A 17,331-nucleotide genomic window follows, 5' to 3' on the forward strand; every position below is an offset into this window, starting at 1 on the left:
AGTACTAATTATACATTACTGTGCTGGCGGTAAGTCCGCGTCGAAGTTCTCTCAGAATCCGCACATGCCTGCCAATTGCTATAAATCCCACAACACTAGTAGGTTTTGATATTTCCACCATGAGTCAATGAGCCAAACTTCAAAGTACTTCTTGAACATGACCACGACATTTGTCTTGGCATCCTTAATTACGTTTCCAGTCCTGCTATTATCCTCACTCTGCTGATGACAATAGACTAGGAAGCGACGGAGGCAACTCCATGCTCACGTTCATGGAGTCTACCCTGTCCGGTTCAATCTCAGTCAAGTGACTATCAGGAAACTGGCAGAAGAGTTCAATGGCATCTGATAACCGATCCGCCATCCACTCGACGCGAGTCTGATCGAGGACATTTGCAGGACTAGCGATGACCAGATCAAGAGAGTCGTGGCGCTCAATCGAGATCACATCGATCTGGCCAGCCGGCGGCCGAGAGCTGGCCCAGGTGATATTCGAATATGAACTCAGGCCGCCTAGCTCCAACGGCTGATTTGCGGATTGAAGGGGTTGATGATGCACAAGGCATCCGAACTTGGCATTTTCAGGCCAGTCAGTGCATTGCCGAACGATATCCCGGAGGGCTACTGTATCGTGTGGCACTGTTGCAACTTGCTGGGCTTGAGTGTGGCGCAAGAGATCGGATACCGTCCAGCTAGGATCGATAGTCACGCGAATTGGTAGGAATGTGAGGCACGGTCCAAAGACCTTGTCAATGTTCGGAAGGTCAGACCCGCGCCCATGGACAACCTGGCCAAGGATTATATCGTATTGCGATTGGTATCGTGCAAAAAGCCACGCTAAAGCTGCCTTGATCAGCGTCGCGACCGTTGCTCCGGCCATAGGCACTGGCCGGCGTATCTCTCTCCGGGCGGTAGTAGGCGACATAGTGTCTCCAGATGGATCGGATAGCGACGTAATACACAGTGGATCGAGAGCAGTGGGGGAAGCCCCGCGGAGGTAGTCACTCCAAAATGATATACTGCGAGGATGCTCGTTCCCTAGCCGGTGGTGAACAATGTCGGTTAATTCAGTGGCAGCGGGTAGTGGCTCCCCGTTGTACGCAGACTTGATCGCATTCCAGAGGATTGGAAGGCAGGCGCCGTCGTACTGAGCATGGGAGATCCGCGCAATAAAGGCGTATTTTGTGGAGGATGTGCTCGTCAGTACGGAGAAGCTTACAGGGACAGTCCCGAGTGGCGTAGACGGAGTCGCTTGTCGCTTCGTTTCCAACTGTAAGTATGCCTCTGGGTCCTCAACTTCCAGTTCTGTGAACTCTGGCTCAAGGCTCCGTAGGATCACCTGGAAGAATTGGTGGTCCACAGTGACAAAGACCGTCCGCAAAATGCTGTATTGGGATACCACGGTGCTACAGGCCTTCCGCAGACGATTGGTATCAAGAGACGTTGGGAACAGTTCTGCGAAGTTCACTATAGACGAGGAATCTAGATAGTAAGATTGACTATCTAGTACAGGCAGAACGCTCTGGACGTTGTCGTGACTGAAGGGAGGCGCTTTGTTGAAGTATACTCGCTGGACTTCTGCCAAATCAGAGTCTGCAACGAGGGATATAGTCGTGCTCTTGTGTGAAACAGAGGTTGGGGGATGCGTTCCATCTACGGCACAGGCCCAGCCCCGAATAGTAGGATCTCGAAGGACCTTATGAGGGGTGATATCAAGGCCGCTAGCCTGGGCATGGGCCGCAATCTTCATAGCGATGATCGAATCGCCGCCGAGGTGGAAGAGGCTGTCATCGGCCCCGATATTGTGCAGAGGAATCTTGAGAAGCTGGCTTAGAATTGCCTGGAACTTCTTTTCAGTGGCAGTTAGAGGTGATCCCTTGCTTGGTTTTGTCGTGGACGATGCGGATGTGCGACCCTTGGAGCGGAGTGCTACTATTGCCTCTCGCAAACGTCGACGATCTGTCTTGCCTGACTTTTGGCGTGGGACACAAACCATAGGTAAGAACAGATCGGGGACCATGAAGCTAGGGAGAACGTCTCGAAGCCGTTGCACGGCGATCGCTGCATCGTCGTCGAATTCACGGCTTGGGGTGGTTAACAAGTCACGCTCTAGCGACGAATCCGACGTTGACTGCTCAGAGAGGTGTTTTCCATGGACACAGGCGACGATTCGAGGGTGCACTGAGGACTCAGCACCTGGAGCTGTTTCTGGATCCTGAGGCAGCATGATCTGCTCGACAACCACGTCTGCTGCACCAGGAAAGCATTGGGCCGTATGATACTCGATATCCTCGAGCTCCACGCGCTGCCCACGTACCTTAATCTGCCGGTCTTTGCGGCCCTCGTATCGCAAAGTACCATCTGATATGTCGTATCGGACCAAGTCACCAGTCTTGTACAGGCGCCAGGACGATATGTCCTTCGGGAAGAGCGATTGCAACCACCCAGGGGGCGCAATAAATGCGTCGGCGGTCCTCTTGGGGTCATTGATGTAGCCCTTAGCGACGGGCGGACCACCGACAATCAACTCTCCAACGGCACCGATGGGAAGCAGTCGGTGGTGGTCGTTCTGGTCCACCACCCAGAAGTGTACCCCCAGGGGGTAGCCCATGTCCTTCGGATCGCAACCGGGGACAATGCGGGATGTGGCGGTGTTTAAGACAGAACACTCCGTTGGACCGTAAGCATTCATCAGATAACAGGAATTAGCCCATTGTTGAATATGCGAGGTAGACATCGGCTCGCCCAGGAGGACAAGTGTTTCTACCCATGATGCTCTGCCAGCATCAAGCATCCCAGCAATGGACGGCGTCACAAACGCATGGGTAACTGTTATCGGACATATACCATCCAGCAGCATGCGACTGCGTTCTGACTCGGAAATGACGCACACTGTACCTCCCGCCATCAACGTCGTGAGGACTTCCATCACAGACACATCAAACGCGTATGAAGAGAACTGTAATACGCGGGACCCGAGGCCAAGGGAGAACGCTCGCATCTGCTCCTGAGCGGCAGAAATGAACGATACGTGTGGGACCATAACTCCTTTGGGGGACCCTGTAGTTCCCGATGTGAAGAGCACATACGCTGGCTGTTCAGGATCAACAACTGCTGGTAGATCTGCCGTTCTCGCGTAGTGATCATAGTTCCTATCCCCAACCACAATTACGTCGGCCGCCAACTGGGGACCCATACTTGCTTGGGCAACTGAAGTAAGAACAAAACGAGCACCCACGCGCCGACAAAGCTCTTGAAGCCTGGTGATAGGATGTGTTGGGTCTAATGGCACGAAGGTACCGCCGGCCTTCATCACTGCCAGCATCGCCACCGCGGTCCATCGTGACTTTTCGAAACAAAGGGGAACGTATGTCGTTGGTGTGACTCCTCGGGCGACAAGACAGGCAGCCAGTTGTGTGCTCTGACTCTCCAGCTCAGCATAGCTGAAAGAGCCATCGAATCCACAGACAGCTAGAGCACTCGGATGTCGCTGGGCACATTGGGTGACTGCCTGATGCACACATTGGGGCTGTGGCTCGTGCAGTGTAGCGTTCCAGCGCAACAATCGTTTATGATCATTGGCGCTCAGCAGGTGTAAGTCACCGAGCTTTGCACGAGGATCACGAAGGATAAGTGAGATTGCCTCTGCAAAGTAGTCTGCTAATTGCGTGGCCAAGACGGTTGATACTCGGGAGGGGCGGTAAGACATAGATACTCGGACATCCCCATGTTGGTCTATCAAGACATAGAGCATGATATCTTGCTGTTGATGGTGTATCGGGTTAGTAAAGGTCCTGACCAGCCACCATGTGAGGACGGGGCAACGAAACACTTTTCTGTGGTTGTGTGTCTGCTTTTTCTTGGAACGATACTGCAACGAAATTGATGGAAAATAGAAGAAAATACTCACCGATGTTGGATCAAGTCCACCTATTGGCTCAAACGTGAGGGAGGATTTACTTTGTTCAGGTTCAGTATCAGGAAGGGCATATTGGACGTTAATAGCCGTGGAGGCCAGCTCTTGCACCGTTACACCTGCCGCTCGGGCGATCTCCGATAATGGGAAGGTTTGATACGATAGGATGTGGCCATAGTTGTCTTGCAGAGAAAGAGCAGCCTGATCAAGGGATAGATGCGGTGTCAGACGTACTCGGCACACTGCCATGTTGGCTATCTGTCCAACGGTGTACTGAATGTTTTGTACTGGGACATGGCGCCCCTCGGTCAGTGCCCCAAAGCAAACATCATCAGACCCAGAGAAGACGCCTAGGGCCATAGCCCAAGCGAAGTAGAGGAGGTTTGAAGCTGTCCAGTCTGTCTGTCGACAGAACATGTTAATGTCCGACCCACTGCAGGCCAGAGGAACCTCCAGCCGCTCCAGGGGCTTGCTAGTCCTGTCATCTGCGACCCAGGGATATGGAAGAGACAGGGGTTGCAGTCCCATCAGGTACGAGCTCCAGTATGCACGTGCCGGCTCTTGGGGCTGCTTATGGACGAAATAAAGATATTCACGATATGCATCCTGCGCACCGTAGGGGAGAACTTGACCGTCGTAAAGGGACATTAGGTCCTGAACCAGCAATGAGACGGATGTCGCATCAATAATGGCATGGTTAATGTCTAGCCGGCAGAACACGACCCCATTCGCCATGCCGCAAATGGTGAATTGGTGTGGGATGTCACTATCTCGTCGGACGTCTTCTTGAGTTAGGCAGACAGGCACACCATTGCTGTCGACTGGTGACTCAGGAAGAATGTAGATGGGTGCATCGATGTGAGGGAATAACCGTAACTGGAAGCCATCACCATCGACCCTCGTATCATTCTCGAATACGACTCTCAGTGCGCAATGTCGGGCTACAGCCTGTTGCCAGGCTCCTGCTAGACGATCAACATCGACTGGGGCGTCGGAGTTACCCTGAATCTTCCAAATGAAATGGGGGGCATAGCTGAGGGGGTCTTGCATTTGGGTCAGCAATATTCCCCGTTGGACAGGCGTACAAGGTAATAGCTCCTCGGCGTTGTCCGTCGAAGGTGTTTTGACACCGGCACCAACATCCCCTTCCGCTTGACGGTCCTGTTCGGCAGCTTGGTGCCCAGTGGCCTGACGCACAGGTATGAATTGGGCAAACTTCTCCACGATACGACCGATAGACTTCCATTGGAAGAGGTCTGCCACGGCATGTTCAATGCCCGCTGCACGCGCTTGGCTCGTGGCCTGCATGGCAGATATGGAATCTCCGCCTAGTCTGAAGAAGCTGTCTTCTGCCCCGATATTCTCGGGCGCAATCCCAAGAGCTCGTGCCCAGATTGACTGTAAAAGCCGTTCTGTGTCGGACAATACCGTCTTCTGACTTTCTGGAGCGTTGTCGGTACTCTCCCGTCCCAGATTCTGTCGTGTGGTTGATGAAGCTGCCTGTCTCAGCCCCCGACGGTCGACTTTGCCGCCAACAGTACGGGGCATTTGCCTCAAGGGGACAAAGATACTGGGCACCATATAGTCCGGGAGGCTCTCTGATAGTCTGGATTCAGTCGTCTTGACGTGGTCCGAAAAGTTGGGGACTGCAACAATGTCAAGTGGGTGTTCACCATGCTCGGGTGGCCTTGCGGTGTCCTGTCCTTTCCCTGCAACGGCGAGAAAAGCAACCAAACAAGGGGCTCCCCGGGCATCAATGGGTGTTACGATTTCGGCAACGACGTCAGTCAGTATGCCGGGGAAAGATCGCTGAATCTGCTCCTCAACCTCCTGAAGTTCTAAGCGCTGGCCTCGGAGTTTCGTCTGTGTGTCCTTCCGTCCATGGTACACCAGCGAGCCGTCATCCTCGTAGCAGACCAGATCACCGGTGCGATACACCATAGATCGAGTCCCATTACCCTCTAGCCCAAGCCCATCTAACCATGCTGGCCCCCTGAAGAACGCGGCAGCTGTTTGATCTGGGTCGTTCAGGTATCCCCGACCAAGTAGAGGGCCTTGCAAAACTAGCTCGCCTACAGCACCGACGGGAGCCAGTTGATAAGGGTTCCGTGGATCAGTGATCCATCCAATGCTAGCGACGGGATGTCCGATGCTGGCTGGTGTGGTCTCAGGGGTACAATTGGATTGCATGCATGACAGGATAGTGCACTCGGCGGGCCCATAGAGATTCATCAAGCGAATCTTCCCCGCCCACTTGACGAAGTCATCGCGCCGAGCAGCTTCTCCGACTAGCATTAAGGTATGTACAGAGCCTAAGGCATTCTGCGGTAACACACGCGCCAATGACGGCGTTAGTAACGCATGTGAGGGCCGAAGGTCTTGTACTGCTTCAGCGAATCGTTCTTTGCGCCCTGCCTCCGATGGAACGCAGACACAAGCCCCTGCGATGAGTGTGCTCAGCGTCTCCAGAATACTAACATCAAAAGCATATGATCCAAAATGCAGAATTCGGGCATCCGGCGTTATTCTTGTCCGCCGTGCGTACTCTTGACTCATTGTGACAAAGGGTCCATGGTTGATAATGATGCCTTTCGGCTTACCGGTTGAGCCGGATGTAAAGACACAATACAGGGCATCATTGGGACTCGGACACCACCCAGGCGTATCAGTTGTGATGCTCGGAGAACTGTCTTCCAGCCCCCCATCAACCACCAGTGTATTTGAGACCAGTGCTTGTGTCTCCTTCAACTTTTGCGCTGTGGTCAATATGATCGAGGCCTGTATGTCGTTGCAAATAAGGCGCAGGCGGGCGGAAGCGTTTGACGGTTCTAGCAAGACAAACGCTGCTCCTGCTTTGATGATGCCTAGCATAGCCACCATTACCCAACGGGACCGGTCCATAAGCACGGGAACTAGACTATTTGGATGGATCTTATGACGTTGTAGAATGGTGGCGACCTTATTAGACCATCTGTCGAGATCCCGATATGTGAAGCTGCCGTCCCAAGCACAAACTGCAGGAGATAGTGGCTGCCGTGCGCACTGTTGCTGTATGGCGCCAGGCACCGTTTCGCGTACCATGCCTGGGACTGCGACATTCCAGGTCTTCAATTGCTGCATACTGGACGGATTAAGCTCCCCGAGAATGTCGCGTACTGGTGACTGCGGCCTTTGGTAAATGCCTTGCAGGATATGGCTGAACTGGCTAATGATATGCCCCATCTTCCAACGGGAGGTAACCTGATCGTCGAACGTAGCTGTAACTGTGATAGAATCTGCCTTCAACACACAGTTGAGCACAACAGCGTATGATGCAAAGGCCCCCTCCTTGGCTTTGACTCCGATAGTGTCAAACAAGTTCTTATAAGCAGGGCTGTCAACAAAGTCCTCTGCTGGCTCAACATTCAGTAACGTTTGGAAGGAGCAGGCACGCATTGCTTCCGGTCCCAATTTCGCGATCTGCTGCAAGCCAACATGTTCAAAACAGGCGAATTTCGCAGTTCGAGTTTGGAGATCCTTCAGTGCCTTGCAAATCTGCTCGTTCGTATCGATGCTAACTCGCAGGGGAAATGCACATAGTGTCGGGCCACTTATTGCCTCGACACCTGGAAGAGGAGCTGTTCGGCCTGAAGAAACAACACCATAAACAATCTCTGACTTGCTCTGGTATTGTGCCTGTACCAAGGCCCATGCGAGACGAACAGCAGCGGTGCGTGTGACACTAGTCTCCTTGGCTGCCTCAATTGGTATGAAATGCTCAACCTGGCTTATTGCCTTCGCGCGATATGATATTGACGGAACCATGGGAAACGGCTCAACATCCACACCGTTGAATTCAGTCCGCCAGTGGGCTAATGAATCTTCGACCTGCGAGCAGGTGTATCCAATGAAGTGTTGGAAGGGAACTGGGTCAGCTGGAAGGTATTCATCGGAAATGTAGGCCATGTGGGCGCAGTGGAGGAACTGTGGCAGTGTCCACGCGTCATACACCGCATGATGCATTGTGAGAGTCAGCTTGCAACTATCCCCTCTACTGACTCTTACATTGAACAACGGAACACCAAAGATTCCATCGTCACGGTCACCTATAGCATCCAGTCCTCCCAGGGCAAAGCCCTCTTTTCCAGCGCTCCATGATTCTGTCCATCCTAACGCCTGGTTCCGGACAACAACTTGCCAGCAAGCAAGATCCGTAGTCTGGATGAGACGAGTGCGAAGGATAGGATGGTGGGTGACCACCTTCTCCCACGCATATCGTAAACGTTCAAGATTGATGTCTGATGGAATGCTGTACTCATGGTGGGCAACATACGCTCCCGCTCGCTCAGCTGTCAGGGCTGCCATCCCGGCCTGCATAGCCGTGCAGGGGTAGATATCTTCTATATCTACCTGATCAATGCTGCACTGTACACTAGCCTGGTTTTGTATTTCTGCCTCGCGGCCGTTTGGAATGAGCGAAAATGGGGCCACGAGTGGTCTGGCTGGTTCGTATCCATGTGGCTCCTCGCTATGACCGGCGACAGAACTGGCGAGCTCGCGTAGCTGAGAATGCGCAAATACATCTGCCACCGCAACATGGAGACCCTGTGCCCGAGCTGCAGACACTAACTTCATCGCCGTAATTGAATCACCTCCCAGGGAGAAGAAGTCATCATCGGGTCCAATAGCCCCTGCCCGGCAATGCAACAACTCGGACCACAGCTCGCGTAGTGTTTGCTCCTCTGGACTTAGGTCTGTTGCTTTCCAATCCTTTTCAACGCTATTGCATTCATCCCGCTGTTTCTGCACAAAGTCGATGCCCTGCTGTCGTATGCGCGATCTATCTACCTTTCCACTTGGTAGTCGTGGCACCTCCTGAAGGCGAAGTAAAAATGATGGACGCATGAATGGAGGTACAGCTTGTTGCAACTGGCTCTCCGTGATAGACACAGCAGATGCAAACTCATGCTCATCTTGGGTGGGCTGCGAGACCGCTGCAATCAAGTATGCCTGGTCCGCATCATTACTCGGCACGACGTCGGCGAAGACATCTGGCGTGCCAGGGAAACACTGTCGTACATGATATTCGACTTCAGCTAGCTCAATGCGCTGTCCACGGAGCTTGACCTGACGATCCTTGCGTCCCATGTATAGTATTGTTCCATCAGTGAGCATTCTGACAAGGTCTCCGGTCTTGTAAAGGGGTCTCTTCTGTGAGCAGGATACGTGCTTCATCCAGGGCATGTCATAAATGAAGGTGGCGGCCGTAAGCTCCGGCCGACCTATATAACCCTGGCCCACAATGGGGCCCTCAATGAGCAGTTCTCCTACGGCACCGACCGGGACTAACCGGTCAGAAATATATCGGTCGGTTATCCAAACTCGTGCGCCGGTGGGGCGGCCAATATTGGTTGACTCATTCATCAAGGTCGTTGTAGAATCCTGCACAGTCGCAATAACCGAACACTCAGAAGGTCCATAGGCACTCATTAACTTCACATATGGGGACCATTTCTGCACGTCAGCTGGCGACAGACTTTCACCACCTAGAACAAGAGTCTTTAGAGGTGCTGCCTTCTCGGGGTCAAGGGTTCGTGCTACGGAGGGTGTGAGCAATGCCCAGTTGACTTGGGCATCCTGTATGAAGTCAAGAAGCCTCTCTTGCCGGTCCTTATCGGAGGGTATACAAATGCAGCCGCCCACCATGAGAGTAGTTAGTATCTCCATGACCGATGCATCGAAGGCAAATGATGCGAACTGAAGCACTCGAGAGCCCTTGGCCAGACCGAACGCTTTACTGTGTGCTCTTGCACCTGTGACATAAGATTCGTGTCCCACGACACTCGCTTTCGGCTTTCCTGAGGAGCCAGAGGTAAAGACTGCATATGCTGCCGTACCTGGGCACACGCGCTCCAAGGTCGAAGGCGCACAACAAATTCTTGTATTGCTCTCATCGCCAAGCCGTTCAAGCACAATCACGGTATCTGCAATTGTTCCTGCTAGGGATGCGAGCCTTGCACAAGTGAGAATGAGCTGGCTGTGGAGGTCACTCTTCACTATCTCTCGTAGTCGCTCCATGGGGTGGCACGGATCCAATAACACGAATGCACCACCAGCTTTCAGGACTCCCAGTACCCCAACAATTACCCATCGAGACTTATCGGCATATAATGGCACCAGGACACCAGGGCGGACTCCATACTGCGAAAGACGCCCTGCCAGTATGGTTGAAAATTGGTCTAACTCCGCATAGGTCAAGGATCCATCGGACGCAGCCACTGCAGGCGACGAAGGGTTCTTGATGGCGAATTTCCCTATTTCATCATGAATGCAGCTTCGCACACTAACCGGGGCTTGCTTATTCCAGTCCATGATGCAATCCCGATTCAACTGACTGACCAGGTCAAGCTGACCTAGCTGATCCAACACTCCAGATACAAGCTGCGAGACGATATGTTGGAAGGTGGCAGTAATTAGCTCTGCTTGCAACTCTGTCAACATATACGACCAATAGCTCAAATCTGCCTCTACAGTGTTCTCTCTCTCAAATAAATTGAGGGTCAAATCGTACTGTCTCCTATGTTAGTCTGTGGTTTGGCTCTAATGCATCTGTGATGATACATTTTTCCGCACGCATAAAGAACAACAGGACACGCGCAGAGACAGACAGGGAGTGTGTTTTAGGTTAACTCACCTCCGTTGCATCACAGCCACCCCGATTTTTGATCACCGTACTAGGCGACGACGGCTCTGTTTTATCGTTTGCCCTCTGCAGCGATAGTGCTGTGTTAAACAGTGGTCGACCAGTCAGGCCAAGAGAGTGTATAATATCTGTTAGTGGGCTATGTCTGTTATCCAGACCACGCCCATATGCGACCTGGCTATTTGAAAGCGTCGAAGAGATCAATTCTTGTTGATCGAAAGAATGCCTGCACACGAGAAGATTTATAATAGGACCTGCAATCTCCTGAACATCAGGGAGAGGAATATCTCGGGCCGACACCAAGAAGCCAAAGCACACATTGTCGGACCCTGTATATTCTTGCAGCAGAAGGCCCCAGGCTACCTGGAAAAGATTAGGGATAGTGGTCGCATGGCGTTGACAGAAGTGTCGTAAGCACTGCGCATTATCTAATGTAAAACTCGAGGAGCGGAGGGCTTTCTCGTTAGACGGAGGGGAGACACTCAGTCGAGGGAAGAGACATGGTTGAACCCCATCCAGATAACGTTGCCAATATGCTTTCGATTCTACCTCGGACTGGCCGTGGATATACGCGATATAATCACTGTATGGAGGAGCGACAGGCTGAGGCGCTAGATCGTCATACGCCCGTTGAAGGTCCTTGAGAAAGATCTGTTGCGTGTAACCGTCGACTAGCATATGGTTAATAACGAGTTCACAGCGGACACTATCATCTGGCATCGTGTGGAGTTTGAGTCGGTGAGCAGGAATCATGTTAGACTCGCCGCGGTGATCAACAAGCAAAGGGAGCATTTCATCCGCCGGTGCCCATGTTTGCACTTCGCAGTCCTCGATATCTGCCTTGGCTGCCTTAAGGACTACTTGTAAAGGCTCACAGCCCAGACTCGGATCGATAAAGAATACAGTCCGAAGGATAGGATGAAGGTCGACCACCTTTTGCCATGCTTGTTTAACCTGAGTAATGCTCACAGGCGTACAGAGGTCTGTGGATGGATAGAGTGACCATTGTAGTCTCGACCAATATTTTTGGGGATCTTTGGTTTGACTTAGCCACATGCCAGTTTGAGCTGGCGAGCATGGGTAAATATCTTCAATCTCGGAAAGATGGACTCGACGGCCGATCTCCAGCATCAATTTCTCGAATTGCCTATCGTTACCGATCGACAAGAGTGGAAAGTCGGACGGAGCAAGCTGTCGATGCCCTTTGAGTGCTTTTGGCAGGTCCTCGAATGTCCTCTCGCATTCATGGAACCATTTTTCAAGTTTGTCCTGATGACACATGTGTCGATTGTACATAAATGAGATATTAAGTTGGCCATTCATTACCACTGCAGACACATCGATGAGGGCAAAACGAGGCATATCCTCAGGCATCTCAATGATCCCATGGTCGGGGATTGCAGCAAGTTCCAAAAGCGCATCTTGACGCTCCAGCTGCTGAAACAATCCTGTGTAGTTGAACAGGATCTCCATGGGCGATTGTCCCCGATGGTAGTGGCGGCCTTGCGGGTGTAGGTAGCGCGAGGAAAAATATGTCCATCCATTAGCGGGAATCCCACGACGAGCCTCCTTCACGCGCAGTACGAATGTGGACATGGTTTCGTCCCTGTTCACTGGGGCCCATACGGGAGCCAGGGTCGTGAACCAACCGACCGTGCGAGAAAGGTCGATGTGCGAATCCCATGGCTCACGACCATGGCCCTCTGTAAAGATAGCGGGTGGTTTTCGATCGTCGAATATTTGGAGGAAGGAGTACAGCAGGGCAGCATGCATCAGCTCGACCGGGCGAGTGCGAAAGGCATCATTATCAGAGCCCAAGATTGTCTGTGTCACCTGTGGTGAGACAGTGAAAGAATGCTGCTTTGCCTCTGACCAGGTGTTCCTATCCACCAAGGACTGCCCGCCCCAGTAAGACAGCGGTGCCGGGGGCACCTTGGTTGGTAATGCTTTTCGCGGGTCAAGGCACTCTGCAACATACTCTTCTTGAAGATGGCACCATTGCTGAAAGGTTAGAGGGGTCGGACCTGCTAATGTACCTGCGGCTAGGAAGTCTTCGAGATCCTGCAGGAGGACACGCCAAGACACGAGGTCTATCACCAGATGATGTGCCATTAGCGAGATGTATTGCTCTCCTGTGGGCGTTGTTATGAGATCAACAACAAGTAGTCTTCCAGCCCCAATGTCTAGCAAGCTTTGACTCTGTAAGAGAATGTCTTTAATACCACTGTCGAGACGCTGTACCGTATGTTCCCGAAAGATAAAGCAATCACCACTATACTTAAGTATCCTTTGCTCCCAAATCCCAGCAGGGGATCGACGGAACTGAGCCCTTAGCATTGAATGTCGAAGCACAATTGCTTCTATTGCCTCCCAAATACGAGTGCGCTCCTGCAATATCGAAAGGCGCAGTAGGAATTGTTGGGTGAACCGATTATGCCCATCTGGACATACCTCAAAGAACAATTGCTGGACGGGAGAAAGCCTGAACCAGGTATCTTCTGGGAGTTCCTTGGAGACATTGGGATGATAGCTGCTGACCGGTTTCATATTGTGTGCCAATTGAGCTATGGTGGGAAATTGAAATATGTCCGCGACACTAACCGTATAGCCAGCGGTTTGGCAGTTGGCACCAACTTGCATGGCACTCACTGAATCCCCACCGAGGCTGAAGAAACTCTCAGTTACACCAATGTCGTCTGCGCTTTTGTTCAGAACCTGCGCCCAGATGCTTTGCAGGAGGACTTCTTCGGGAGTGGACGGAGGCTGTAATGAGCACGGTGCTGCTCGGTACGATTTCATGGTGTCAGCAGAGAGTGTGCCAGCATCTGCTCGTAGCTGACGACGATTCAGCTTTCCACTAGGTGTCAACGGCATCTGACCGACAGGAAGAAACAGTTTGGGGACCATGAACGACGGCAGCAAGTTCGATAACCGGGACTCGGCAATCGTACATGCCTGGCGGAAGGCGTCGTTAGGAGCAAGGAAAGCACCGTCATCCAGCTCCTGATCATTCGTAACATCTGGCGCGGCTGGCGAACAAATAAATGCAGTAAGTGTGTCTATTGGAGGGTGGAAATTGTTGTGCTGTACGATTTCCACAACGACTTGTGGAGCATCGGTAAACGCAATGGATTGCAAAAGGTGCTCTATTTCACCTAATTCGATGCGCTGTCCGTGGAGCTTCACTTGGGTGTCCTTGCGCCCTAAGTACCGAAAGCTGCCAGTATCTGTGGTCTGTACCAGGTCGCCTGTCTTGTACATGAGGCCATGGACGTCGCCAAACTGCTGCCTCCACTTCGGGGGCTGAATGAACGTCTGAGCTGTTCGCTCAGGGTTGGAGAGATATCCGGGTCCAACAATTGGGCCTTCAATCAGAAGCTCGCCAATACTACCCACTGGCATCAAGGTCTGACAGTCGTCAGGGTGTACAACCCATCCGACGCCGCCCGTTGGGAAACCAATATTCTTCGGATCATGCTCGGTTAAGCTTGGCTGAACGCTGAATACAGCGGAGCATTCTGCTGGACCATACGCATTCCGCAGATGAACAAATGACTCCCACCGTGCAATGTCACCATCGAGGACAGGCTCTCCGACAAGGGCAAGGTCCTGAAGTGTAGGAAGGTCTTCCGGTGAGAGGATCCGCGCCACAGACGGAGTGAGGCAAGCGTTGTTCACAGTGTATTTATTGATCGTGTGCGCCAGGCGACTGTGGCACTCATGACCATTTGGAACACAGACACATCCGCCCTTGATAAGCGTACTGATATGTTCAATGATACATGAGTCAAATCCCGGGGAGGCGAATTGTAGAACGCGGGAATGTGGTGTGAAGTTGTACTGTTCTGCATGGGCCGTAGCACTCGTCGCATACCCTCCTTGTTCGACTACCACCCCTTTGGGGGCCCCTGTCGAGCCAGAGGTGAAGGTAGCATACATAGGGTCTTCGGTGGAACAGCTGGCTATAGGGTGACTAACATAACAGGTCCGTACCTGTTGAAGAAGCAATTGAGGGTCTTCCTCGTCGATCACTAGAACTCGTGGCCCGAGTCGTGCTGCGAGGCTACGGGTCTCACTCGTGCTGGCTACTAAAGATGATTTGACAGCCTCACACATCTGACGAAGCCTGTTTACAGGATACGATGGATCGAGTAAGACAAAGGCTCCTCCGGCCTTCATGACTCCTATCATCGCAAGTCCCATCCACATTGACTTTTCCAGACAAAGCGGGACGAAAACGCCCGGCGCGACGCCATGTTGCTTGAATCGAATCATAAGAGCATGTGAGAGGCGGTCAAGCTGATCATAAGTGAGATTGCCGTCCCAGCTACAGATCGCCGTCTTGTGGGGTTGTTTAAGAGCCATCTCGTGAATCAGCTCGGGCACTGTGCTCATTGTCATTGAAGGAATTGGCAGATTCCAGGCAGAGAGGCTCTGTCGATCTTTAGGGCTGAGGATGTCGACTTCGGACAATTTTAATTCGGGTTGACCCTCCAATTGACAATATATATGCGCCAGCTGATGCAAAATACGATTCGTCTGCTGCGGGTCTAGTATCGCCGGATCGAACGTTGCTTGAATAGTCAAGGACCGGGACGATGGCCGGCACCGCAATATCAACGGGTACGTATCATACGTCTTCTGGATCTCCCAATTATGTTTGAATATCGAGGGGACTGGGTCACTGTGCTCTGGCTCCACAGCGAGCAACGTGTTGAAGCGACACCCTGCGGCTGTATCGGGGCCAAGGTGCATCAGGTGCTGAAGCCCAATGTGTGCAAACTCCATTGTATCTGCGTACTGGCACTGAATGGCTTTAAGTGCGTCTGCAATGTTCTGCTGCGGCTGAAGCTGGACCCGTACCGGGACACAGACCAAGGCTGGCCCGCTCAGCTCATCAATGCCTTTCAAGGGAATGCCGCGACCAGTATCGATTGCTCCAAAGAGCACATCCTCTGAGCGCGTATACAAAGACTGTAGCATGGCCCAGGACAGTCGAATCTTGGCGTTTATGGGGAACTCTAGCCTGCGGTCATGACTGTAGGGGAAGGTTTCTGTCAATTCCTGTGACAAGGTGGGGTTATATCCAGGGATTGGCAGAGATGGGAAGGCCGTCATCTCGCTCTGGTGTGCATTGTCAAACTTCTCCCTCCAGAATGCCGCAGATGTCTCTTTCGATTGCTCAATGTACTCGATCAATGGTCGAAACAGTCGGGGTACCAATACTTGCCCCTGGTATGCCGCATCCACGTCGTGCAGCAAAATCCTCATTGACCAGTCATCGCAGAGCGCGTGGTGCATTAATACCGTCAGGATATGTGCTGAGGGATCCCATATCAGCCTTGCGAGGGGAGACCCTGGCTGCCATATGGTACGTGACTGATCCTTTCTGTCTCCGTCGGAATTTCGTGTAGCGCCAGGGCTGACCACTTCTTCACCACAGGCGTTATACCCTTCACAAACTACCCAGGGAATAGGCTCCTGGACCACCACTTGCATACAACTGCTGTGTTGGGTGGGAACTATCCGTGTGCGCAGTATCGGGTTTGCTTCTGCAGCCTTATCCCAGGCTGACCTCAAACGATCAATGTCGATGCTGTGTGGCAAGTGATACTTGTACATCACTGTGTATGCCGTAGAGTCCTTAAGTGTGAGCGCCATCATTCCTTCTTGGAGAGGTGTACATGGGTATATATCTTCAATTTCGTCTACCGTGCAATGGCATTGGCCTGCGATTTTGGGTGCCTGCTCCTGCCATCCTCCAGGGACGGTATGGTGATATTTCCCGCCATTGGCCATTGCCAATGCATTCTTCGAGGCTGTCTTATGTTTGTGGGTTTCTTTCTCATTAGCGGAAGTTGTGCCGTTAATTGGTAGTAGGCCAGGTTTCATGGCTTTGTGCTTCTGTGCTAGAAGGGGGACGAAATGCGGGTTAGAATCTCCGGAGCCCATTTTCTCACCATATACGGGCTATTTGGGTCATGAATGCTAGTATTAATTAATGTAGTCTTCTGTCTTTTTTCTTTCCTACCTTTTCTCTTTCACTTCTGTTGACTTTTGGTGATCTTCTTTCTTGAATGTGTAGTACACAGGTGTTTCATTAAGCGTGCTTCGAGGTACCTTTGAGGAGTGGAGCAGAGTAGAACAAATGATTTAAGAACGGTAGAGAATTTAATGCAAAGGAAAACAGTTTGAAAGTCGGCTGGACCCGTTCAAATTGATGAAGGTACTAAAGCTATTCCATAAGGCACTCAATATCCTAGCTCTCATCCTGTACAGCTTTATATACATGCGTATTGGGGCTCATCTGGAGCAGCAGCTGCAGAATATTATCGCCCTAAGTCCATGAAAGGAAGTAAATGAGCTTGACGACCGGTCTCGAACGATCAAGATGTTCATTCTCGTATCTTCATCCCAGTCAATGAACTCGTCGATCGGTCTCGAACGACAGAGACCTCCATGCTTGGTTGCCCACCCCAGTCAATGAACTCGGTGACTGGCCTCATGATTGAGACCCTTTATCCCTGTATGCTCACTTCAGCCAATGAGCTGGATGACCGGTCTGTAACGATTGGGACTTTCTTGGCTGTATATTTACCTCGTGATCCGTAATGGTAGTATACAATGTAACCGGCTAGTCGAGAACATGGCTGTGGATATATTATCCATCTGATACGAGAATAAAGATCAAGGTTCATGGTTAAGTCCAGCCACAGTGGCATGTCAGGAGACA

The 17,331-nt window shown here is 51.9% G+C and overlaps 1 protein-coding gene across 1 annotated transcript; it reads right to left on the reverse strand.

The window, feature by feature from the left end:
• Nucleotides 1–214: 214 nt before the first annotated feature.
• Nucleotides 215–16,550, reverse strand: BDV37DRAFT_281897 (uncharacterized protein; the record flags this gene model as incomplete). The annotated part of the gene is made up of 3 exons (XM_032086914.1): nt 215–3,763; nt 3,911–10,465; nt 10,590–16,550. The coding sequence occupies 3 exons, from the start codon at nt 16,548–16,550 to the stop codon at nt 215–217; spliced, it is 16,065 nt and encodes a 5,354-aa protein (XP_031942811.1).
• Nucleotides 16,551–17,331: the final 781 nt, after the last annotated feature.

The sequence above is a fragment of the Aspergillus pseudonomiae genome (genome assembly GCF_009193645.1).
Source record: "Aspergillus pseudonomiae strain CBS 119388 unplaced genomic scaffold BDV37scaffold_23, whole genome shotgun sequence".
NCBI lineage: Eukaryota > Fungi > Ascomycota > Eurotiomycetes > Eurotiales > Aspergillaceae > Aspergillus > Aspergillus pseudonomiae.